At 43.6% G+C, this 23,487-nt stretch overlaps 3 protein-coding genes and 4 non-coding genes across 11 annotated transcripts; all 7 read right to left on the bottom strand.

Moving 5' to 3' along the window:
- Positions 1-463: 463 nt before the first annotated feature.
- Positions 464-5,200, bottom strand: sagb (S-antigen; retina and pineal gland (arrestin) b). Of its 2 annotated transcripts, none has more exons than XM_076050007.1 (15): positions 4,751-5,200; positions 4,073-4,137; positions 3,905-3,965; positions 3,742-3,786; positions 3,357-3,556; positions 3,194-3,253; positions 2,560-2,627; positions 2,300-2,435; positions 2,127-2,211; positions 1,976-2,048; positions 1,683-1,820; positions 1,473-1,550; positions 1,245-1,259; positions 1,052-1,122; positions 464-681 (listed from the first exon to the last, which is right to left on the bottom strand). In XM_076050007.1, the coding sequence occupies exons 2-14, from the start codon at positions 4,118-4,120 to the stop codon at positions 1,053-1,055; spliced, it is 1,077 nt and encodes a 358-aa protein (XP_075906122.1). In that variant the 5' UTR covers positions 4,121-4,137; positions 4,751-5,200; the 3' UTR covers positions 464-681; position 1,052. The 2 variants fall into 2 exon arrangements, with proteins under 2 accessions (XP_075906122.1, XP_075906121.1); XM_076050006.1 differs by having other exon boundaries at positions 4,073-4,147; positions 4,756-5,199.
- Positions 5,201-5,983: 783 nt separating this feature from the next.
- atg16l1 (ATG16 autophagy related 16-like 1 (S. cerevisiae)) lies at positions 5,984-14,592 on the bottom strand. Of its 4 annotated transcripts, none has more exons than XM_076050001.1 (20): positions 14,407-14,590; positions 13,267-13,378; positions 12,719-12,812; positions 12,497-12,602; positions 11,743-11,816; positions 11,554-11,623; positions 10,874-11,055; positions 10,541-10,603; positions 10,211-10,297; positions 9,962-10,024; positions 9,703-9,808; positions 9,093-9,198; positions 8,896-8,966; positions 8,723-8,794; positions 7,942-8,062; positions 7,710-7,815; positions 7,399-7,548; positions 6,651-6,698; positions 6,441-6,542; positions 5,984-6,336 (listed from the first exon to the last, which is right to left on the bottom strand). In XM_076050001.1, the coding sequence occupies exons 2-20, from the start codon at positions 13,370-13,372 to the stop codon at positions 6,243-6,245; spliced, it is 1,821 nt and encodes a 606-aa protein (XP_075906116.1). In that variant the 5' UTR covers positions 13,373-13,378; positions 14,407-14,590; the 3' UTR covers positions 5,984-6,242. The 4 variants fall into 4 exon arrangements, with proteins under 4 accessions (XP_075906116.1, XP_075906117.1, XP_075906114.1 ...); XM_076050002.1 differs by having other exon boundaries at positions 9,703-9,805; XM_076049999.1 differs by lacking the exons at positions 5,984-6,336; positions 6,441-6,542; positions 6,651-6,698 and adding an exon at positions 6,717-7,195 and having other exon boundaries at positions 14,407-14,592.
- LOC142904058 (small Cajal body-specific RNA 6) lies at positions 8,272-8,561 on the bottom strand. Its single transcript, XR_012929335.1, has one exon.
- On the bottom strand, positions 9,292-9,574 carry LOC142904057 (small Cajal body-specific RNA 6). Its single transcript, XR_012929334.1, has one exon.
- LOC142904059 (small Cajal body-specific RNA 6) lies at positions 11,139-11,409 on the bottom strand. The gene has a single exon (XR_012929336.1).
- Positions 14,593-14,875: 283 nt separating the features above from the next.
- Positions 14,876-14,981, bottom strand: LOC142904056 (U6 spliceosomal RNA). The gene has a single exon (XR_012929333.1). It is a non-coding gene; the product is annotated as a U6 spliceosomal RNA (small nuclear RNA).
- A 1,014-nt stretch (positions 14,982-15,995) lies between these two features.
- spint2 (serine peptidase inhibitor, Kunitz type, 2) lies at positions 15,996-22,797 on the bottom strand. The gene is made up of 11 exons (XM_076050003.1): positions 22,214-22,797; positions 20,666-20,836; positions 20,177-20,254; positions 20,015-20,089; positions 19,515-19,538; positions 19,151-19,312; positions 18,294-18,350; positions 18,051-18,209; positions 17,891-17,935; positions 17,636-17,741; positions 15,996-17,282 (listed from the first exon to the last, which is right to left on the bottom strand). The coding sequence occupies exons 1-11, from the start codon at positions 22,674-22,676 to the stop codon at positions 17,195-17,197; spliced, it is 1,428 nt and encodes a 475-aa protein (XP_075906118.1). The 5' UTR covers positions 22,677-22,797; the 3' UTR covers positions 15,996-17,194.
- Between the last annotated feature and the right edge of the window lie 690 nt (positions 22,798-23,487).

Below are 23,487 nucleotides of genomic sequence, written 5' to 3'. Positions count from 1 at the left end.
AGAAATCATTGGACAACAAAACTGGAACACAGAAGCTAAATCAATAAACTTTTGGATTTTATTATCCATTTATTAATGATATTGGTTAGATTATCATTGCCAATCAGAAGCCGATAACTACTTTTACTTTAAATAAATAATGCATTCTGCTCGAAATCCATGAACATTGATCATTTCTATATCAAACTATGCTTTACATAAGAGTAGTAAAAACTGAAATCCGCATTATACTGTATATACATATACTTCTAGTATGATTTATTTTATATATATATATATATATATATATATATATATATATATATATATATATATATATGTATATATATATATATATATATATATATATATATATATACATAAAAAAGGTTTTGTATATATGAGACAAAATGCACCCAGTTATACTAAACAGTGACCACTAGAACTCAAGAGTTCATCAAATCCTTCTAGCCACCCTGCTCAAACCAAAGACTGTATCTAAAATCAGCCAAACTGTATCCACGTCAGCAGTCTGAGCACTGGAATTTTGGCCTGAGGGGGGCGCTAAAAGAAACAAGCCAAGTTGGGCGGGCTTCTGGGCACCCATCTTTTTTGTTTACGCTTCAGTGGGAGACTCATCATCGTCGCCGTAGACCACGCCCTTCAGGTAGACTCGCTTGAACTCTTCAAACACCATGTCATCTGATTCGCTGCAGGACAGAGACGGGGTGGGACAAATCAATGAAGGCGACTAGAGTTTTTGATTTTTCTTTTTCTTTTCTTTTCTTGTTTCACAGTTTCTGGTTGAAAAAAAGTACAAGTGTTGTTACCTTTCCTTTGCTGCAATTCATGCAACAGGAAAAAGAAGGATGGAAAAAGAGCAGAAAACATGTTCAGTCCCTGAACACATTTCTTAATCAATGCTTTACGTTGATTTGCCTACAACTGTTGTACTCCTTAACCAGGTCACATGACTTCAGGCTCCATAACGCCAAAAGACACACTTGTCTATTTGTGAAAACTTGCAGTACATTGACCCCTATTCATTTTCCATCACAGCCTGACACAAAACTTTAGTAGAAGAGCTCACCTAGTTCGGGTATTGGATGCATCAGCTTGAAAGGAAGCTCCAGAGACACCTCACTGAGGATTGAACATATATACACACACACACACACACACACACACACACAAAATGCATACATGAACACAAACTGAATGAAAACCACCACAAAGACGTGAATTTGCGGAACTGAAGTTGTTACCTGGATCCGATGGTCCTGATAGAGAGGAGAGACCAACAGACAGGTTCAGCCAAAGATACAACCAAGCATGACCTTCTAACTGGCATTACAGTCATGTGACTGAGAAATTATGCAGGACTGTCAATCCAAATAAAGTGCTTTTGATTCATTAGCTTGAGGCACTTAACTTTCTATCTAAGCACGGGTTGACGGGCCATACTCCCAGCATGCACTGGGACTGACACTCACCCTGACGCAATCATCCTCACTACGACCTTATAGGACACCAGCATCCCCTGAACTTCCCTCAGCACCTCATCCTTCACTCTGCAACAGAGACACACACAGAAACACACTCACCAATCAACCAGTGCATCCACTGAGTCTTGAAGTGACTCTCACTAATTTTACTGAGTGTGTGTTCTTGGTGTCTCCAGTGCTTTGGTGTGTAATCCTCACATGGTAGAGGAAGCCAGGTTGGTGTCCTCATGTTTGAGTCGTCCGTCCAGGGCAATGCCTCTCCTGTCCTTGTTGTAAGACAGCAGTGGGTACAGAGTGTAGTCCTTCTTTAGGCTGGTACCGGATGGGACTGAGTCACTGTGCACACACACACACACACACACACACGTGCTCAGCTCAACTATTATTCACACAGTCCACAGATAAAGGCCTAACCAAATCCACACAGAAAGGCCATTACAGTGGAAAAGATTCAAGATCGAACAAAAAGCCACCGGGAGAGTTTGGCTCACTCTGTCTCTTCTTTGGCCACCGACTTCACATACTTGTCGTTGGAGTAGAGAACAACGTTGGTCACCTGTTCAACTGAACAGAGGCAGACGTTTTTGACAGGATGTGACAACACAGGTGCGTGATGGCAAACATCTAAGTTGTTTTGCTCACCTGAAACGTTGATGTCTTTGATGTTCCTGCTGGACGAGTTGGTGATCTCCACATTCACCGGGACTGGTTCCCCATGGTAGAATGTCTGTGTAGGGTCGGATCAGACTGATGGGTCAGAGGTGCAGGTCCAATGGGCGGGCGGCTGTGTTGTCACCTCTGACTTTTTGTCTCACCTCTTTGGGAAGGCTCATTTTGATGTGCAGAGGCTTCTCAGACATCAGAAACTCAAAGGTGGTTTCTGCCTCTGGAACCACTTTACTGACATCTGGGCCGAACTGGATCTTTCTGATGGTGAGACGCACCGAACTCCTGAGGGAAAACACCAAGAAGAGTCTTTTAACAGATCACATCCCAAAAAAGCTACAGAAAAAACAATTGCTTTAAATGAAGAGTCATTGATAGGAACTGTAAAAAAAAAAAAAAAAAGTCTCACTGTTTGTCCACCTTCTCGTCCTGGTTTTCACTACAGAAAGCTTTCACCTCAAACTCCACGGCACATTTCTGCCAGACAAAGACAAGCGATCAACCAACCAACCTTTTAATTTGAGAAAACTCAGTGTCTTTCTTTGAAATCACACAGATTATCAAGCAGAAGTTCAACATCATGTTATTAATATTTGGTGTGTTTGGATTTTTACTGAGTCATCAGTTTTTTAGTGGAGGGGGGCGGGGGGTGAGGGTCAAAATAGAATATATAGATTTCCATTAAACAGCATATTACCCCTCTGTTTATGGTCCTCTACAAGAATTTAAGTAAAACTGAAGGTATTTTGGAACTTCTACATGATTGGAAGGGACCAAAGCCAAGTTTCTCTCCACACATGCCTTGAGGCATCATTAACCTGGGACAGATATTCCTGGGCAATCAGTTGTTAAATATCATCCATTTGCATCATCACTAATAAACATTGACAACATCAGTTAAGTGGATTTTGGTTAATTTGGGAACTTAAATGTGTTCAGTGTGAGTCTAGATTGTCTTAAATGGAGGCTGGACTTGACACAGGTCCACACCACAGAACAACATCTGGACATCTGGACATCTGGAAAATATGACATAGCTGTACCTTTCCCACATCATTGGGCGCAGGCTGCAGAGCCACCGAACACGGCAAGTTGTCTGGGAACTGAAACACGAAAGAGTGACAATTAACTTGTATAGCCTGCTGTCGGTTGGATGTTCGGGGTTGGAAGCTGCTGACTGGATAGAGGTTCTTGCTGCTCGCTCACTTCAAAGAAGAAGGGGAAGGCATTGTCTCCCAGCTTTCGCAGAAGCTTCTGCTGGACCTTGGTGTGAGTCAGCTTCTCCTTGTCCTGCAGCTCGGGGTAAACTTGTCGCGTTACCACAAAGAGGTCCCTCCGGAAGGCCACACCCATCACATCCATGTCCTGGCGGCCGTAACGGAACGTGCACGACAGCATCACATAGACTAATGAAAAACAAAACTGAATCAATGTACTTTCCTTGTAGCAACCACAATACTCATATTCTTGTCATAAAGGAAGTTTATAAAATATTTCAAATTACTCAAATTTTACAGGCTCTGTAATTCCAGCATCATTTCTAATATTTATTGTATATCCTACTAATCACAATCAGCTTCTAAATACCAACCTTTTCTCCCTTTGAGCTGCTGTGGGTCGATCAGAATGACTCCATCTGTAGGACAAACACAGGGTGTGTTAGCTACACAGTTTGTATCAGCTAATTTCAAAACAAGATATATATATATATATATATATATATATATATATATATACTGCACTACTGCACTCACCGACTGGGTCTACAAAGTCACAGTGGTCCACAAAGTCTCTTTTGCCCATGTAGACCGCCACCTGGAACACAGGGCTCACAGTGTTAGTGGCTGGACTCCACCAAATCACCTGAAAAACCATTTGGCTGCTAGTGTACAACAACAACAACAACAACAACAACAACTTACCGACTTGTCACGTGAAACCTTCTTAAAGATGACATGTTTGGTACTCATGGTGATGATGTCACAACCTGCACCGCAGTAAACATAACAAGATATCGAGATGGGGCATTTTGGGTTCAAATGCACAGATTTATCGTCAGTCTCGGAAGGTTTTTCACTGCGACCAGTCTGATGCACAGCTCTTGTCACCAGCATGCTTCCAAGGTAGCTGCTGCTCACTGTTCTGTCTGCTACTCATCCTTGTTTATGGCCACACCCTCCCGTCGCTGATGGCCACAAAAACCAAACATATTTTGCCACCATGACTGGCGGAGGCCAGTTCGGGTTCAATGCAACAGATCAAGTGCTGACACAGTGCAGTTGTATCATTACTCTCTGAATTTCTTGGGTTTGTCTATTATTGCACAAAATATGACAAAAGTTGTCCAGGGATAGCCTGTTAACTGACTAAACTTATTGGATATTTATGCTGGGTCCTTTTAAAATGTGTTTCTTTTGCTCAAATACTTTTAGCTCAAGCAACATACTTGTTTTATTATTCGCTTAACTCAGACCTTAAATAAACATTACAAACACTGTTAGAATTTGCAGTGGTACTTTACGTAAACTTTTGCATGCTCCAGACTCCACAAGACTCATATAAAGAAATTCATGGATTTATGAAGAAAACTAGAGACTGACCTGAGTGCAGCGGCGGTGCAGTGAGAAGTACAGCAGCTTTCTATCAGCTGATCGGATTTTGCTTTATATATACGCACAGAGCATGGTCAGCATGCTGATTATTACAGAGTGAACACATGGAGATAATCCTGAATGGACAGGAAGATCTGCAGGAGCACCCAAGCCGCACACTTCTTGGTTTGTTTATTTCTCTCTTACTGACTGACTTTTCCACACCATCAACTCACAAACCTGCAAACCTGGAACATATCGCTGCAGTAGACCTCCAAAAGTGAAGTTGTGATTAAGTTTTCATCTAGGCATGTGATACTATTTGTTTTTCGGTATTCATTAATTTTCGAGTTAGTGTTGTAACGTTTCATCAAATAAAAACGTAGATTTTGGCAGGAAAAAAAAACAAGCATGGAAGCACCTCAGTTGTTCCAGTGTGTTGTCCTCCTCATAAATAAAGCCTGTGATCAATAAAGTTATTATTACTCCATGTGATCAGCAGTGTGAGTCTACGCTGAGCCGATAAGCAGTCTGACTAAGCAGTCTGTCCGGCTGCTGATATCAGCAGCTTAAGCACGCAGAGAACCGCAACAGAAGCAGGAACAAACTGCTGTTTGTGGAGAGGTTCCACTGGAGGCACAACTCAACAATGACTTTGCATGGCTACTGTGTTGACACCTTAAACAGCTGGTAGCAGTGTTTGGTGACAATAGCACAGCAAACCAATACGGAGTCAGCAGTAGCGGCCCAAGCATGCAGCCTTGTGGAGAACCAGGAGTACTCCACAAGGCACATGGCATTCAGGACTCAATAACAAAATATATATAGACATGGAGAATTATACATCACTTATTTTTCATCTTTACTGTTCGAATCACTCTCACTCTTTGTAACCTATCGTTCTCCGTTTTCCCAACAACTGAGCAAAGCATGTGAAGATTTGATTGACGCACTTACAGGTGAAGGTAAAGCAGCTTCCTTGTCATTATACAACACGCACAACAAAATAGCGAGATCAGGATGGATTGTTGGGCCGCAGTCAGCGCACTGCCCTTTTGGCGAACGGGACCCAATTATCACGCGATTTTGGATGATGGTGAGAGGAAACCCAAGCAAACACAGAGAGAACATGTGAAGACCCTTCTGAAAGCTCCAACCCAGACTTGGAACGTGTTCTATGGTTGGAAGTTGAAAGCTTAAAAGAACATTAACAGTCCGATTATTTAATAATCTCCAACAGAGTAGATCTTATATTGACTTTATTCCATTTGCACACAAACATACATTATTCACACCACTTTGCTCTTTTCCTCCAAGTGCCAACTGTTGAGCTCCTGATTCCACTTTGACGGCAGTTTGCTCCTCGACAAGCAGAATACGTAAACATGAAGCCATTTTAATGTTCAGCGTGTCCAAGTAAAGGCAGTTTTGATTCAGTCTGGTCAAAAGCTTAAAAGTCCTCCTGCAATGTCTCCGTCATTGCACGCTTTAAGTGATTGAATTAGATGTCGGACCAAAGAATGGCCTTGCAGCCTTTCTCCACACTGGCGACGTACGTTCCTGAAGGTGACCAGGACACAGAGTTGATGGCTGAGCTGCAGAAACAAATACAAAAAAAACAAACAAGAGAATCAAAGTTGAGATCACCAGATTCAGCTTGATCAGGGATCACATTACAGGCACACAGTGAGTTTCTCACTTGTGGTTTCTGTCCAGAGTTCTGTCCACTTTTCCGGTCAGGACGTTCCAGATGTAGAGGGCTCCATCAGCTGAGCCTCCAGCCACATAGCAGCCGTCAGGACTGCAACCAAACAAAGATACGGCAGCACGTTTTGAGCCTTTGATGAGAGGGTAATAGGGAAATTAGGGTGCATTGTCTTGCAGTCAACAGCTGCTGCAGCCAACTCACCTGTAAGTGACTCTGGTCCAGTCAGCTCCACATTTAAACCCCTGCGCACTAAAGTAGAGAAAAGGAGAAAATCTTGTTAATTTACATTCGGCCACTGAGCTCAAAGGATGGCGCAAGCTCCCAGCTCCTCTTCGTCCCAGGTGGGACATAAGGCTTCAACAATTTGCCTCTATCAGGACCTGTCTTGTGCTGCATGTTGTGCCTCGCTTCATGTCAGGTTCATCTCCTTCAGTGCAGCTGTTACTGTTGGTCGCCCTTTCCTCCTATTCCCTGGAGGGGTGCAGCCGAGAGCGACCTTTGGGATACGGTTATGGGCCATTCTGAACACATGCCCCAACCAGCGAAATCTGCGGCGTTTGATGTCCAACACGACACAGTTGCACTTGGTCACCTGGTGTAGCTCTTTGTTTGAGATTCTCTCTGGCCAGAAGATGCGGCAGATTTTCCCGAGGCATTGATTGTGAAAGGCATTGATCTTCTTCATGTCACTTGTTGTGACTCGCCAGCATTCCAATCCATACAACAGCACAGACTTCACATTGCTCCTGTAAAGTCGGATTTCCGTTCTTAGCGAGTGTTGCTTGAACTTCCAGATGGATTGGATCCCAACAAAAACACTTTTAGCCTCCCCTAGCCTTGCTCTGGTGTCCAAGCTTCACAATGTAAAAGAATTCTCCCAAGTTTAACGAGCATGACCTCACCACAGAGCTCGTCTGAAAACCTCTCGCTCCATTGCATGTGCCCTCACCTGAACGTCTGTCTGATGGCGTTGGTGCGCAGGTCGATGATCTTCACCAGGTCGTCTCTGGAGCAGGTGAGCAGCTCGGTGCGGTCGTGGTTCAGGTCCAGCGACGTGACTCGGCCCAGCAGCTCCAGCTCACGCACAATGGTCTCCGCTCTGATGTGCGAGCGTGAAACACGGACAATGCGCAGAACGTTCACAGACTTCTCTCTGCTCGGTTCTGCAACACTCTAAAGCTGCCGCTGCGACCTGCTTTAGGCCAGCACGACTCATGTGACTGCACGGCCATCAGAATGAGATCTAATGCTCCCACTCACCTGATGTCCCAGAATCGGACCTTCTTGTCGAAGTGTCCGCTCATGACGCACTGCTCCGTGCACACAATGTCATTGCAGCTGGAGCCGGCGAACACAGTCTTCATACCTGCGCAGGTGAGACGGGCAGCCGGTGATATTGCCGTATTTGTACTGATATCACACCACCGTATACAGCAGACCTGAGCACGGGCAAAGATCGAGGGGGAAAAAAGAAACCTGTGCAATCACGTACACACTTTGCTGCGGAGGTCCCATAATTTTAGTGTTCTGTCGTAGCTGCCAGAGACGATGCGAGCGTTGTCCAATAGGAAGCGAGCTGACAGTACTTTCCCGCTGTGACCCGTCAACGTGTGCTGGAGATGGAGACACAAGCAGACATTTTAGATTACTTACCATCACTCACGCTCCAATGAGAAAAAATGTTTTTGTTTCAAATGTTTTATCATACATACGTCACTTCGGTATTTATTTTCTATTACAAAAAAGTGTTGCAAGATTGTATGGACATATTACATCTTGCCCGTATAGAAAATAATTTTTAGTCAATAAAAAGAATTTGCATGGTCTCAGTAAGAGAGTGAGATCAGTGCTCAGGCTCTGCCTCCGCAGCTAAACACTCCTTACTATTTAGTTCTGTTGGATGTTGCCTAAAAGCATCACACTGAGCCTGCGGGTTCTCTATACACACACACTCAGTACCACGTGACGTCACATCCTGTCTGTCTGCAGCCACCGAGACCACGACGGCACTGCTAGAGCATGGTGGCACACAGGTTGGGGGCTGCAGGGAGCCAGTGCGGCCGACGGAGGGCGGGGCCTGAGCTTCAGACCTTTTACTGTACATCACTGACCACAAGACTGGAGATGAATGCACTCGCTCAGTTTTAATTACTGCCGTGTGAGAGCTGGTCATCACGAGCGATCTAACTTGAGCACGACAAAGACCATGGTACCAAAGCAATATCATGTGCATGATGAAGAGCTGCAACCACTGTGTCTTAACAAAGACTCACCCGCAGTCTGTAGTCATCGACGGTCCAGATCCGACTGGCAAAATCATTAGAGGCCGCCAGGAGGTAGGTACCCTGAAAACAGAGAGATTGGCAACTAATTAGTCTTTCTTAACTAACAACCTGACCATGTCCTTTCCCCCTCAAACCACAGACCAAAGGAATAAAAACCTTACAGCACTGTCAAAGTCAATGCTGGTGATTCCTGCATTACTGCCCGTCAGTGCTCCTTTGGGCTCACAGCGACCTACACAAACAAGATTTCATTACTGAATTTAATGAAGCTGTTTGTCAGTCGTGTTCAATCGGGAGTTGTCTTTAATTGACACGAACCGCGGAGCTATAATCGCCACGTCCTGTTTCCTGAACTCACCGCCAACCACCTCCCACAGCTTCACCCTGCGGTCCATCCCTCCTGTTGCAAGGGCGCGAGAGCCTGGGCTGAACTTTACTGCGTTCACCTCACCGTCATGCGCATCCTACTCAAACACAGACACACACACACAGTGTTTAGTTGCAACCAATCCGACTGAGATAAAAAGCGAGCACACAGCCATTGTCTGTCTCCTATTGGTCTCAGCTTGAAAACTTGAGATCAGGCCCCTCCTTCCTCCTCCTCAGCCTGACTCTCTGCTGATTGGTTCTGTCGGATGTGAAGAAAAGAATCACACCAAGTCTGCCGGATCTTTAGTACAGACTCTGTGATGTCACATCCTGTTTGACTGTCAGCAGCCACTGGTTCCACACGTGCAGAACTAGAGCACGATGGAAGGAGAGAGCAGGAAGCTGCTGGGAGCCAAAGGGCCACAGGAGGGGATTGTGGGTAATCAGACCTTTTACTGCTCATCACTGACCAATAAGAATGAATTTCAGAGTGATACATTCAACAGTTCTCAACTAGTTTAGAAGTGCACTTGAAAAGAGTGAGATATGTCACAGAGGGGCAGCGAACTGACGTCCCAGTCAGATCAAGTGCTACTTACAAAGACGTGGAGGGCCGTGGAGGGCACTCGGACCTCTGCACACACTCCTGAAGGAGTGTCAGTGTTTTCAGGGGAAGTGCTGAAGGAGTTGGCACTTCGACGCCTGCTGGTTAGAAATTCATACATTAAGTGCAAAACCTCCACTAAACCCTCATCAGGCTGTTTGGTGTACTGGTGGCTGCAGGGACAGCAGTAACATCTCCTTTGACCACAGCTGATGGCAGCCACACAAACGCACAGACAGACTTGCGATACATACCCAAATATGTTTGAGATGGAGTCCAGCAGCCCGCTGGGAGGAGGCTGAGAGATTTTCTTACTACTAAAAACAGAAAACAAATACATCTAAGTACATCTCCACCGAGTTTCTGTTTTGTAAGGCAGAGATTTGAAAAACACATTCAAGAACTTTGTTTTTATCAATATTACATGTTTAACCTGGTCTGAACATTGAAAAATTATAAAAGCTACACGGTTTGTTTCAGCATCTCTCAAAAATTGCTCTCACCTGGAGGTTCGGCCCAGCTGCCTGTTTGGGGAAGTCTCATCACCGCCCTTCCCTCCATCCACAGCCAGAACCTCGATATCTTCCTCCCTGAGGATAAACACAGACAAAAACAAACAAAAACAGAGCGAGTCCTGCTATTATGCTTCTTTTCTTTCTTTTTTTTTTTTACTACCAGCCAAAAGTCTGGACACACTTTCTCATGCAATTTTCTTTGATCTTTAAAACTTTCCACACAGCAGATGGATAATCAAGACACTAAATATATGAGCAGGATATGTGTCATTATGCGGCAAAGAAACATTAATTATGTTCATGAACATTAACACTTACTCAACCGGCAGTGGTTCTTTGGCAGCGTCGGCAAGCTCCTTCTGCAGTTTGGCCTGTCTGCGTCTTCAATGCACACAAACTGAGAGTGAGTTCAAGGCCCAAAGCCGTTCCCCATTTTCACACCAATTTGCCTGTTCTTGTTGAGATCTGTCCATTTAAAATGGGTCAGCCCTTCCTAAACAGTGCACTCATTCCATCCTTGTATCTGTGCAAGAATTGTGACACACTAAACATAAAGTGAACATGCAAAACAGAGGGGAACCGCTCAGTGTTGAGGGGCAAAGGACAAAATGACAGCGAGTCCGAGTGAGAGTTGCGGTTCTGTGGGTTTACCTGCTGTCCTTCTCGTTCTCTGCGTTCAGCTTGTTGGCCTCCTGCGCCTTCTCAGCCATCCACCGCGAAACCAGCTCTTGGTTGTCCTCCGTGGTCTTCCTCAGCTTCTCCTCCAGGGAAGAGAAAGCGATCTGCAGGGCGTCATACTCGTCTTTCAGCGTCTGGTTCGCCCTCTCCAGATCCTGCAGAAGACAACGCAGGAGAAACCTGAAGGCCGACTTCGCGTTGGCACACCGGATGTTCTTATATCCCGTTCCCAGAAAACGGCCTCAGATTGAAAACTTGAGATCAGCTCCCTTCTCCTCCTCCTCCTTAGCCTGACACTCCATGGTGCTTGATTCTGTCAGATGTTTGTCATCACACAGCCTGCAGGATCTGCATACAGACTCCGTGATGTCACATCCTGTTTGACTGTCAGGGGTTTCCACCTCCACCGGTGCACAGCTAAAGCATTATGGCGGCAGAATTTGCTGGGAGCCAGAGGGCAGCCAGAGGGGATTGTGGGTAATCAGACCTTTCACTAATCATCACTGACCATGGCAATAGAAAAGGCTACCAACATTTTTAGACAAATTCAACATTATGTGATGATAGGGGTAATATTGGTAAACAAGCTGAAGAAAATGTAAATTCACACGTTGATGTTTTCACATTTGATTGGCAAATGTAGCGCCACCTACTTGCAGTTGGCTCCGCAGGTCCCGGCAGTCTCCCTCCAGACTGCTGATCTGCTGCTGATACTCCAACATCCTGGCAGACAAAGACAACGCACCGATTGATGTCTGTCTGTCTGTCTGTCTGTCTGTCTGTCTGTCTCTCTCTCACTCTCACACTCTCTCTCACAACAGCGTAAACCTTCAGATACCAACTTGGCCTCGTTGCTCTGAATCTCTTTGTCCTTCTGCTGAATCTGGTTGTTGAGTTCGATCACGCTCTGAGCCAGCTGTAGACAGAACGAGAGAAAATCTGCTTATCATCAAAACGGCACAAAAACGTTCCCACTCCTGGAGCAGATTCTAATTGGATTATAAGTGTCACCAAATTCAGATTTTTGTCTGGATGTGCAAAACAACAAAAGTTATTCAATGCTTGCCATCAGTCAGAGTGTAAATATTTGTCCATTGTAAATATCATTACAAAACCCCTTCTGCATCGCACGTTGCACATCGCCATCTTGATGATCACAAATGATCTACTTTTCTTTGGGAAAAACATGCCACGGGAAAGTTTGTGTTTCTGCCATATTGTGCTTTGTGTCATCACAACAATGTAAACGGAGTCAAAATTGCTGTTTCACCATTGACAGTATGTAGTTTGCGCCATCATTCTCCTCATTTAATATGAGGCCTTCGTTGTTTCTGTCAACAAGTCTTCACATGGCACTTTACTATGAAGAAATCTAGCTTCAGTTGCCTGGATTTTTGTTTTTTGTGCAACAGGACAAAGACCCTGTGTTTCACAACCACACAGACCGAGCAAAGTGCTGCTTTCGCTCTCTTTAAAATCAGCACTAACAAGTTCCTCTTTTGCCTGACCAGGAAAACTCACATTTGTGTGGACTCATCTGTCTTCAGCCTGGTGCTGAGATATTATAAGTTACAATGGTGTGATTCGGTCACCGACCTCTCCGCGTTTCTTGTGCAGCTCCGTCAGCTCCTCTTGATGTTTGATTCTCATCTGAGCCATTTCTTGCTGTAGGGCATCGCTGCGACTGGAGTCAGCGCCCGAGCTGAAACGAAAAACAGCACAAGTCAGGAGCTGAAGAGCCACTCGAGGACAAGAACGACACCTGAAGGGGTAAAGCAGATACTAGAATGCAACAAACTCGTAACGGTGCAAACTTACTTGAGGTCGTGTGCTCTTTGGACTTCATACTTATCAGTCTGATACCTCTCTGACAGAACTGCCTGCAGATCAGACTTCTCCAGCAGACGGTTATCTGGAAAGCAAAGAGAGATGCTCCATCACTAATTTTGAACTATAAAGGGCTAAACGCTTGCACTGGAAGCCTTCTGCCAGACACCAAAAGCAGTCTGATCAGAATGCATGTTGGCGTTGATAAGCGACCATGTGCAGGATATTACCCCACAATCGCGGATCACATCCCTCTCCAATAAAATAGTCACATTAAAATGAAATGAGAACAAAATTCCTGGTGTAAACGTCACAATATTGAGACCCATGATCTATTTTAATGAAACTGAAGCACAGAAATTGATTAGAGAAAGACCAAAGCCCTGAAGCAACAGAAGGCTTAACTCAAAAAAAGGACTCGTCTCAACAAGATGGAAGCCAGTGTGACAGTACAGTTAATGTGTTCAGTAGCTGCAGCACGTACAAAGAGAACCCCGTCTGCTGGGCACAGCATCAAGACGTTCGGAAACAGGACTCACACTGATGTACAATCTCCTCGAACGCTTGTCTCTGCACTCGGTCGCGGAGCTTCAGCTGCTCAGACACGTGCCGCTTCCACGAACACCCCAGCCAACGCTCCGCCATGACCACCTGACAGACACACATCATTATAGACACATGAATCAGTTGGGGGGGGGGGGGGGGGGGAGTAAATATTCCATTTTGCTGCAAACAAAACAGTATAATACTTTGCAAAGTAATGGAATGAATCATATTTTTAAAACCAAATGTTTGGTTGTTTTGTTTTTGCCAGACATCAGGCTGAACTGGTACGAGCAAGTCCAACATCTTCATCGACTGATCTCAATTTTTCCAGGTATTCCGTGTGATTTGTGGCCCAACAGAATCTGTTGTATAATCATTCTTAAAAGCATCTGATAAAAGTTATTTAAAACAGCCCATCGATGGCACTGGCACATTGCTCTATAATCACAACAGCCCGTTTCAGGAAGGTATAAGGGCCACAAATGATTTAAACGTGCATTCGACAGGTAGCGGTGAGGGGTCAAAACTCACACCACTGGACAAACGCTAACTCCAGTGGTAGCGAGTTAGCACTGTTAGCTCTGTAGTGACTCCAAGATAAGTCACGTGGCTTTTGAGAAACAAATATACGAGGAAGGGGTACAGAACGGGACAGAGGCGCTTGCCGATATAGTCATGTTTAGGATGATTTAACATTAATGTCAACACATCGTCAGGCACGGCACAGCCCGCGTGGAACGCTGGGGATTTTAATATCCCACATAACACGTTTAAGAGAAGCCGAAACAAATTAAAAGCAGTAGGTCACGATGGTTCAAATAAGTCACAGGAATCGATGAGCTCCCAGTTAGCATTCAGTGCTAAAGGAGATCACAGCACGCACACGCACGTACCAGAAATGTTAACAAAGCGTGCAGACGTTTATGCTATATCTACGCAGAAAAAGAAACGACGCGAAAATCACCTTTTCAGGCCCTTCGAGCGCGTGTTTTAGTTGAATCTCTATTTACGGACAGGTCAGTGCTACAGGAACACCCGTGACTCGACATGTTAGCATGCTTCGTTAGCCAGTTGACAGCACACCCTTGCTACGGGTCTAAATACACTACATATATTTGCATATGAAAACTTACACCATCTAAATAGGTTCCGGGCAGTGGTTCGTTGTTCGGTAACGATTCGTCCCTAACGTGACAAATGTTGTCTTAGTGCCAGCCAGCAAAATGGACCAGTTTCTGTTCGCCGACATCAGTGTGTTCAGCGGCTTCGCTCCAACGCAGCTCCATTTTGACTCCGACAAAATAACTTCCGGGACGGTCGCAGGGAAATTACGTCAGGTTTAAATAGGCGCCATAAATCGACAACACAGGGCTTACGCTGATAACATAACATTAAAGATGGGTGGAATTATTAGAAATCATCCTTCAAATTATAGAATTATTTTCATTCTTATGTTATTCTTAGATCATAAAACACATTTCTTATAGTATTTATTTCATTTTAATTTCAAAAAATGAATAAATAGAAAAATTACAGTCAAGTAGTATTTTCGTTTGTTTTTCTAAATGGAATGGGTGCAGATACAAAACTGAATTATAGTCACAAAATAAGGAACGCTTCACGAATTTGCGTGTCATCCTTGCGCAGGGGCCATGCTAATCTTCTCTGTATCGTTCCAATTTTAGTATATGTGCTACCAAAGTAACACGACTGCTCTATGGGGACAGCCGTTATATATACCCAGTAGAACTTGTATGCGGAATAACTCACGGTGTAGGAATCGGTGGCAGTGTACAAATATCACATTATCGTTTCATATTATAATAAAAAGCATATAACATTAAATGAGATGTCAATCGGAGTCGTGGAAGCCCACCAAAATCCAATTTATTCCACATTTGTGCGTTTTTTTGGCCAAGGGGCTGATGGGAAATAATGCAATGAGCTCCTACGTCACTCAAACTGGATTGGTGGATTGCTCATGACTCCTCCCCTTTCTCAGAGCAGAACGAAACACTCAAGTAACTTTTAAAATAACACTCTGCTATAATACATTTAATAGTTTTCTTGTTGATCAATTCTAAAATCTAACATAAATGCAATATATTAATTTCAATGTCACCTATTCAGCGTTTACTTTGTACTTGTTTACGTTTTAACTATCTTTTACTTTTGTTTTATGCTACGTTCTCGTATATGCTTGTTAAGCACCCTGTGTTTCCGTCCTGTGAAGGTCGATAAAATAAATTCACTTACTTACACAGTTAGCCACGAATAAGGAAATGTACTTATAATATCCAAAACGTTACTCTTCCCATGAGGTGTTGAGAACTCTCGAAACTTAATTTATATTATTATAATTGCATATTTACAACTTTCTGACAACGTTAGAAAGGGTGACGGTTTAAGGCTTAAATTTTGACAAATTACCCTTACTTCCGGTTTAGTCTTAAGAAAAAGACATTAATCAATTGATAGAGGGAAACTCGAATGAATCACAGGCACAGACATGCCATAACTTCGTAATTATGTAAAAATTTCTGCAATTGAATATTTTTTTATATATATATAAAGCCATCAAGACCACTGCCAGAAAACGAATTTGAATGTGTTGATAAGAGAACAATATAGTTATGAATTATGGGCTATAAGCACTTATCTATCAATAACATTCCTTTGAAATCTTTTTGACAAATGAAAGACACACGCTGAAAACACAAACTTGTCTGGTAGTAACGTAATGATTTAATCAATAAAATAGAAAAATCCTTCACCTGCATAAGAAAACCCCTTACACTGTTAATTTTTATCAATTTACAATGATTTATAGAGCTTATATAAACAGTGGAAATTTAAAGTCAATCTATTTCTTGAAAAAGTAACAAGTATTTCAAGATCTGGAGGTACAAAAAAAAACCTCAAAAACAAACATGTTAACATTTAAATTAAAGTTATCACTGGTGTCTAAATAGGGTTTCTGCATTACATTAAGCATTGTCACTGCCACTGCTGCGCGGATTTATGAGTAATTTAGAATAAATGTGTGCAAACTGTTGCCGAATCCTCTCCAAGAGTCTAATATACAGATTCACTCACACAACTTAGTATCATCCACCAACAGACATGTTTCAAAGACGTGCTGAAGGCTTGATGCTAAACTGTCAACTGTCAACCTGAAAACCCACACAAAAAAAATAAAAATAAAATAAAAACAAACATGCTGCAACTGGAGATACATATTTTGGACAGCACCTGGCTAGACAATGTCCAATATCAAGCTAACTCTTCAAAGTTTCCAGTCCTCAAAAAAAGCAAAACATTCTTAGACATAGAGGCCTCTAGTGATTGTGCAGTTCACAGCAATTTCTGTTCCCATTCAGGCAAACTCCTCTCCGTTTCCCATTGCAGTACTTCACTAAGGCCACCATTATCAGATTTAGTGCAGTACCTTTGCTCCTTTTCCAAGACATGGTGCCAAGCTCATTTCTATCCTTCATTTCCTGTCAGCTGCTAACCAAACACCTGCTCCCTCCCACTTCACTTCATTCCTAACCAGACACGACTTAAATTGATCTAATCATGTGACTCAGAGAGGAAAAGAGATTAGGCAAACATCATCTTTCTATGTGAATGACAACGGAAAGTGATCAACTGTTGGATTAAAGGCTGAATGTGAACATAATTAGAAACCTGCTGATAGCTAAAGATCAATATATATATTTTTCAAAGTGAGCCATGCTGAAGGTAGGCTACAGCAAACCACCAAAACCACATGTTGTTCCTGAGATTGAAAACCACCACTTCCTGAGGGCTTCTTTTTAATCAAGTGATGATAAAAATCAGAAGAACAACGTTTTGTCAGTTTTGAGGTGGTGCGTCTCTACAATCCTTCTGGGTTCATGGAGGTCTTTGGCAAAGTCCTCAGGCTTTGTCTGCTTTAGTAGGGCTGTCTGGGGTGGTCAGTGACTCCACAGATGACTGTTCCTCTGGAAGCAGCCCCTCCTTGTCGCTACAGAAAAAAAACAAAACACCCGTTCAAACAACCCATTCAGTATCTATTCTGCCTCTTGTGTGACTTGTCAATAAAGGTAGCTGAGCCCTAAAACTCGTTGTGTGGATCAACTCTGTTGTAAATTTCCACTTGGGGATGAATAAAGTGTCAATACATTCATCTATAAATACTACTAGTCCAGTCTACTACATACAGGCTTCATACCACCAATAAGTCTTATTCTGGGTCACAGATTTCAAGTCTGAAATTTTTGCACCTTGTGCGTTTCGCTACATGGGTGTTTGAAACTAAACCAAGAGTGGTGAGTACATTTCAACTCTGCAGTGCAACGTGACGTGAGTTGAGTTTACCTGATGGAGGTACCATGACGGAGGACATTGCGGCGCCTCAGCATGATAACGAGCGCCACCAGCAGGAGAGCAGAGATGGCTGCCAGAGTGATGAACAGAAAGAGGCCTGGCAGAGGAATAAAGGAAAAGAAAGTTTAAAAAAATATGTATATAATTTATCCCACACACTGTTGGAATATTCTGTCCAGAAATTGTTGATAAACAAATGGCTATTCATGGGTTAGAAAAGCAGGTCCGACTCAAGTATGAACCGACCTGCAGTCCAGCGGTTCTCAGATCTGGTGTCCACATGCATGCCATCTGTCAGAGGAACACGTTGCATGTTACTTTGTTTCTCAATACTGAATACAGTATGCGTTACGTTTTGTCTGTCGCAGCGAGGGTGCGATTGCCACTGCGGCATAAGACTCTTTACCGCAGCTGTCCATGCACTCTGCCCAAGACTCGTAGCGGTTCTCGTTGCCACGACAACCCCCATAAAAGAACTCCTGGCAGGTACCAGCATCCGGGCTGTAGTAGAAACTCTTGAAGGCAGCGCGGCAGGGTCCAGGATCGGGCTTCTTCAAGCAATTCTCTGCAGAGACGAGAAACCCCAGTCAGACAGGTTTTTCAATTTTCCAATCTGGCTGTGTCATGGTCTTGGTTTCCATCCAAGTACCTCGGTACTCCATAGATACATCAGTGGCGACTTTCTTTGCTGAGGGAAGCACAGTGACTGTAGGTGGGCAGAGGAGAAAGAGCAGTCAAACTCCAAACAGACGGATGGATTTAAGCACCGCTACAAGTACAGAGAGGTGATTAAACTGACACGCACAGGTGCAAACTGGTGATTTAGCGGTGATTTCATGGCGCTGCATGGTAAAACCAGATTATTAGGTGACCCGTACAGTTGCAAATCCGTGATTTACTGACCAGTATCGGTGTAAACAGGTGATTTGAGCTGCACAAATCCAAATAACCATTAACTGACCTGGACTGCTGTGCGCAGGCGAGCAACTGACAAACTTGTATAGGTTTACACTAAACAAGTACTAATAATTCAGACCCACAAAGTTGAAATTCTGATCCATGTAGTTTTAACAGTCGATCCAATGGGCTGCACAAGCCCAGACAGGTGATCCATTGAGCTGTACAAGTAAAAACCATTTAAATAACTGCACTGGTGGGAGCAGGCGATTTACTGACCTGATCTGACCTCAATAGGTCTACTAGGTGACCAATTACCCTGCATAGGTAGGTCATAGCTATACCTGGCCTGAACAGGTGCAGCAGGCTGAGAAAGTCACCTGGACAGGTGTGACCAGGAAATTCATTTCACTGTGCAGGCGCAACAAATGATTCATCAAGACGATAGGTGTGTGTGTGTGTGTGTGTGTAGTTGTGTGTCTTCTTCATGTACAGTCAAATATGGGACTAGTTCAAATGAGTGAATACAGTAGTTTGACTCGCCTGTACATGTGCAGGCAGGTATACAAGTACCGAGTGCAGTGACAGACAGTCTAGTGTGCTACTCACCTGTACATGCAGTTACACAGCTGCTCTCCGTGGCATAATTGTTGGCGTTGCCCCTGCAACCTCCATAGATAAACGATGCACAGCTTCCTGTCTTGCTATTGTAGTACCAGCGATTGAAGGCTGCTCTGCAGGGGCCCACAACAGGCTCTCCTCCACAGCGTTCTGATTATTAAAAAAAAATAATAATAAAATAAGTTAGATTATGTTAAATTATTATTTTTTTAAGTGAAATTGCTGCTTTAAACTTTTTCTTTTTAAAGATAGAAAGTTAGATAAAAAACTTGCGGATAAAGGTTAGAAAAAAAAAATCATAATGTTAAAGGCAAAACTTAGTGTTGGTGCAGAAGGACAAGTTATGACGTACCAGCAAATTCTTTGGCTGACACTTCTGTGGAAGAGTAGAAAAAGAGTTAGTGACAGACGCCTGAACACACAAACACGCCTCAATTCACTCAAAGCCTCTGTGTTCTTTTGCAGCCGTCCTGTCTCTCGTGTCTTTGCCTCCTCGTAATCCCATCCAGCTCATTTTAATGTCAAGAGGCATCCGTGTGTTTAACAACAGGTGTCTGATTAGTAATGTACTTGTCAAAGTTCAAACACAACAAACTGTCTTAAAGGGGCCACAAAGTGACTGGAAACATACTGTACACCTGTCTGAAGAAGAAAAATATTTTATGCAAGTCTTTTTTTCATGGCCGAATGGGGATGGTCAAGCTTTCTCTTAATGTAAAATCAGACACAAGTTGATATTAAAAATAATATGAGCATAATTCTCATAATGAAAAAAAAATGTCTCTATTATAAACTAACCCTTGTGGATTGCATGCAGGTTTTGGGGGTGTGGCCAGCTATGCCCATTATTACCTTTCTTCTGAGTGGGTCCACCCTCGGGGTCAGCACGTTTAGCCTCAACTTGCTCTGTGACATCCTTGGACAACTCTACACAGAGAAACAAGACGAGGCTCAGCACCTTTTGCAGCACTTCACTGATCCTCGGAAAAATACCGACATACGACACACATTTACCTCTGCTCAACGCAGGAACCATTCGGGCAGCTTTGATGGGGGGAGGGGCAGCCGTCGACTCATCGGGAAGAACTGAACCTGGAAATACACACAGAAAACACACAGCTCAGACCTGCTGGTTTTATCCTTTGATCCTGGTTAACAGGGAATAAAAGCGGTTGACAGCAAATCGGGAGGTATGCTTCTTATGTCATCATGAGAGCACGACGGCTGCGGAGAGCAAGTGCGTATCATCCGCAGATTGAGTCATGTTGGGTCAAGCTGTGTGTTGATGTAAGGCAGCTTTCACAAGATCCTGGTGAGATGTCCAGTCACACACCACACACCACACCCAAATTATTCACCCCATGTGAAGACTTTCACAAGTTCAAGCGATTCCACTTAACATAATTAATGAGCTCAACATTGGACCAGCATGCGAACCCTTCAAGATAAAAGTATGGCATGATTAAAAACTTTAAAAGCTTAAAAAAAAAAAAAAGAAAGTACCAGTGACTCCGCTGCAGGTGGCCTCACACTTTTCCTGGGTCTCGAAGTTGTTGGTGTTACCTCCGCAGCCGCCAAAGATAAATTGTTCGCAGCTCGTAGCGGTTGAGTTGTAGAAGTACCTTCGGAAAGCAGCCCGGCACGGACCCACCTTCATTGATTGACGGCAAAGAACTGAATAAAGACAAAGAGAGAAAACATAGGTTGATCTTCATGAATCTAGGCTGGTTTGGGACCAACTGATACTTCATTGCCAATGCTTTTCAACACTTTTAGGCTACAGAGGTGAAAAACTACTTTTCAGGGATCAGAAAGTTTATAAAATTTTGGAGTTGTTTTATTTGAGTAAAATATTTCTTAAACAGAGAAACGATCACTTAGGAATGAGGAGGAAGCGATTCAGAGTTGCTGATAACTTCATTTCCCAGCCTAGCAGAAACCAGACTGACCAGTTTGGCCTGAAGTGAAACACAAGTACGGCAAAGGTCTTCAATAGTGACTCATTATACACAGTCTGGTTGTTTGGAAAGGTGACGAGATAAAAGAAATCACCGTTATGGGGACAAAACCCACTGATAAGAGAATGTCACAATTAACAGTGCTTGTGCAATGCTATGTTGTTGTTTTTTTTAACAGACAGGCAGTTGGGAGGACAGAAACACATTCTGGTTGGATCACCTGATGCAGGTGAGACAAACAAGTTAAACAACATTTCTTAACAGCAAAATGGGGAAAACACACACTCATCCTTCACTGCGCAGTCACTTTTCACCACTAAGTTGATGACAAAATGTGAGGCAATAACTGCAATGTGCAAGTTAAGATAACATGATAAAACCCTTGCAATTGCCTTGTAAAATAATGTCATGAGTCAACAGAGGAAAAAGAAAGAGAAAAAAAAAAACATCCTGCTGAACAAACTGAGCACTTTACAAGCAGTTCATGAATAAAGCATAATCTCACTCACCAAGTACAGCCTTTTTGTTTAACAACTTGTTTATAGACCCGATAACAAAAGCAGTGTCACAACTACAAGACCAGTGAATGGACTTAACACACCTATGTCTTCGAGTCTACCTGCAAACACAAGAGGGCAGACTGTTGTGTATTTCTAAGCACCTCGTACTTTTTAAGTTTTTTGTTTGTTTGTTTGTTTGTTTTTTAAAACGGTTTATGACAACTATTCATAACGTGTAAAGACTAATGTTGAGTTACAGCCTGCTGCACGAAACAAAGCCCGTCGGTATTTGCCCATCTGCCAACACAGACGGGGACAGTCCCTGCAGCCAGCCACCAGAGGTTCCGACAGACAAAGGATAAAGTTTCAATGGGAAGAGCGAGGAGACGGACACGGTGAATATTTACGTATCGTGAAACATTTACATTGACTCGTTTATTGAAACTAGTAAGTTTAGTTTAGTAACCCTTCACTTTATATTTATTTAAACTTAACATTTGTTAACAACGTACAAATTAAAAGAATATCTCCAGCCATTTATTCTTGCTCCACGAGACCATAAAACCGCCGGCCGCCCAGGTAGTTGCTCTTACTGTTGTTCGACTCGTTGCTCTCCTTCGGCTGAAACGACTTGACCAACGGAACGACGCGCAGCTTGTTGTCTTCCACCACCTCCTCGTCGTCGTCGTCGTCGTCGTCCTCCCGGGTCTTCCCGCTGCTGCTCGACGTCTTGCGGTAAACCCGGAACTGTGTACTCGGCGTCAAGTCGCAGGCGTCCTTGCCGTTGACCCGGCACTTGACGAGCGTGCACTGCGGCAGCCCGTCCATCGGGTAGCCCACCAGCGCCAGGTCGCACTCGGTGCTGTTGCAGCATCTCTCCCGGCACTTGTCCGGGTCTGACACACCATCCAACGGTTCCATGGTCACCTGTCCCACGGCGGACAAGAAGTTGAGGCTCTGCCTTTCGTCGACGGACGGGTCGTACTCGCAGTTCTGAGCCGAACCGGTACAGACCAGGACCCAGGCGGCCAACAAACTGACCAGGAAGCGCGTCATTGTCTCGCAAGATTGAAATTGCGTTTCCCCTCTTTTCTCTTTCTCGAAAGGTTGCGATTTGAGTTATTCTACAATCGCGTTCGACTTCTTCCAACGACTCACTTCCGCGTTTGGCGACTCTGCGATGTCGCACTTAAATTCACCTGTGGGAAGGTGAGGTCTCTACAGACACGCCCACCGCCTGCGTTCGTACTTTCGTCACTGTCCGTAATTACAAACGTCTGACGCGCGCGGGTAAAAGAAAAAAAGAAAAAGGAAATTTCTTTAGAAAATAATAATCATCATTCAACATGTTAGAACGTGTGCGGAAGCACGGAACACAATGAAAGTTAAAAAAAAATAAAATAAAATAAAATAAAAAAATAAAGTGTCGTTCCCTTCACCCTTCACAGACCGATATTTTGTTGTAATACTTTTGTTCATTTTCAATTGACATGAAAGCACATGCTTTCTTCATATCCCATGATAAATATTTTTTTCTTCCTATGAGGTGGGTCAACAAAACACTCCATCCATCTGCTCCAACTCCAGCCCCTCTATCTTTTTGGCCCACCCAAATTTGACAGAGGGGCCATTGCGCCCACCGGTCAAAAAGTTTGCCCACCTCTCCGCTAGACAGAGAGCAGAGCTTCTTCTCCAAGAGACGCTTCAGGAGATCCTTCCTGCACTACCCGTTGTGTGACAAATAGCATTCTGGATTCAGTTATCTCTGCCTGTGAACAATTTGTCTTTTGCACATTTGCCTTGGTTGTTTGTTGTACATAGATTGATTTTAATGTTCTTGTAACTATTGTAATTACTGTATAGTATA

This window comes from Nelusetta ayraudi, unplaced genomic scaffold, assembly GCF_046127955.1.
Source record: "Nelusetta ayraudi isolate G7.1 ecotype Tasmania unplaced genomic scaffold, CSIRO-AGI_Nayr_v1 ptg000120l, whole genome shotgun sequence".
In the NCBI taxonomy this organism is placed as follows: Eukaryota; Metazoa; Chordata; class Actinopteri; order Tetraodontiformes; family Monacanthidae; genus Nelusetta; species Nelusetta ayraudi.
The sequence above is the reverse complement of the archived record's forward strand: the minus strand, read 5'-3'. Positions and strand labels throughout refer to the sequence as shown.

Bases quoted from the DNA above. Each gene is read 5' to 3' on its own strand.
- atg16l1 (XM_076049999.1), bottom strand. From the start codon at position 13,372: ATGGCGGAGCGTTGGCTGGGGTGTTCGTGGAAGCGGCACGTGTCTGAG. The intron at 12,813-13,266 runs GTGAGTCCTGTT...TTTGCTTTCCAG, and splicing joins CGAGGAGATTGTACATCAGT to ATAACCGTCTGCTGGAGAAG. The intron at 7,816-7,941 runs GTACGTGATTGC...TCACCTGCGCAG, and splicing joins GGACCTCCGCAGCAAAGTGT to GTATGAAGACTGTGTTCGCC.
- spint2 (XM_076050003.1), bottom strand. From the start codon at position 22,676: ATGACGCGCTTCCTGGTCAGTTTGTTGGCCGCCTGGGTCCTGGTCTGT. The intron at 19,313-19,514 runs GTACGTCATAAC...TTTAATAATCAG, and splicing joins GTCAGCCAAAGAATTTGCTG to AACGCTGTGGAGGAGAGCCT. The intron at 18,351-19,150 runs GTGAGTAGCACA...GCCCACCTACAG, and splicing joins CTGTGTAACTGCATGTACAG to TCACTGTGCTTCCCTCAGCA.
- sagb (XM_076050007.1), bottom strand. From the start codon at position 4,120: ATGAGTACCAAACATGTCATCTTTAAGAAGGTTTCACGTGACAAGTCG. The intron at 2,628-3,193 runs GTACAGCTATGT...TTTGTCTGGCAG, and splicing joins CGCCCAATGATGTGGGAAAG to AAATGTGCCGTGGAGTTTGA. The intron at 1,551-1,682 runs GTGAGGATTACA...TCTCTGTTGCAG, and splicing joins AACCTGGCTTCCTCTACCAT to AGTGAAGGATGAGGTGCTGA.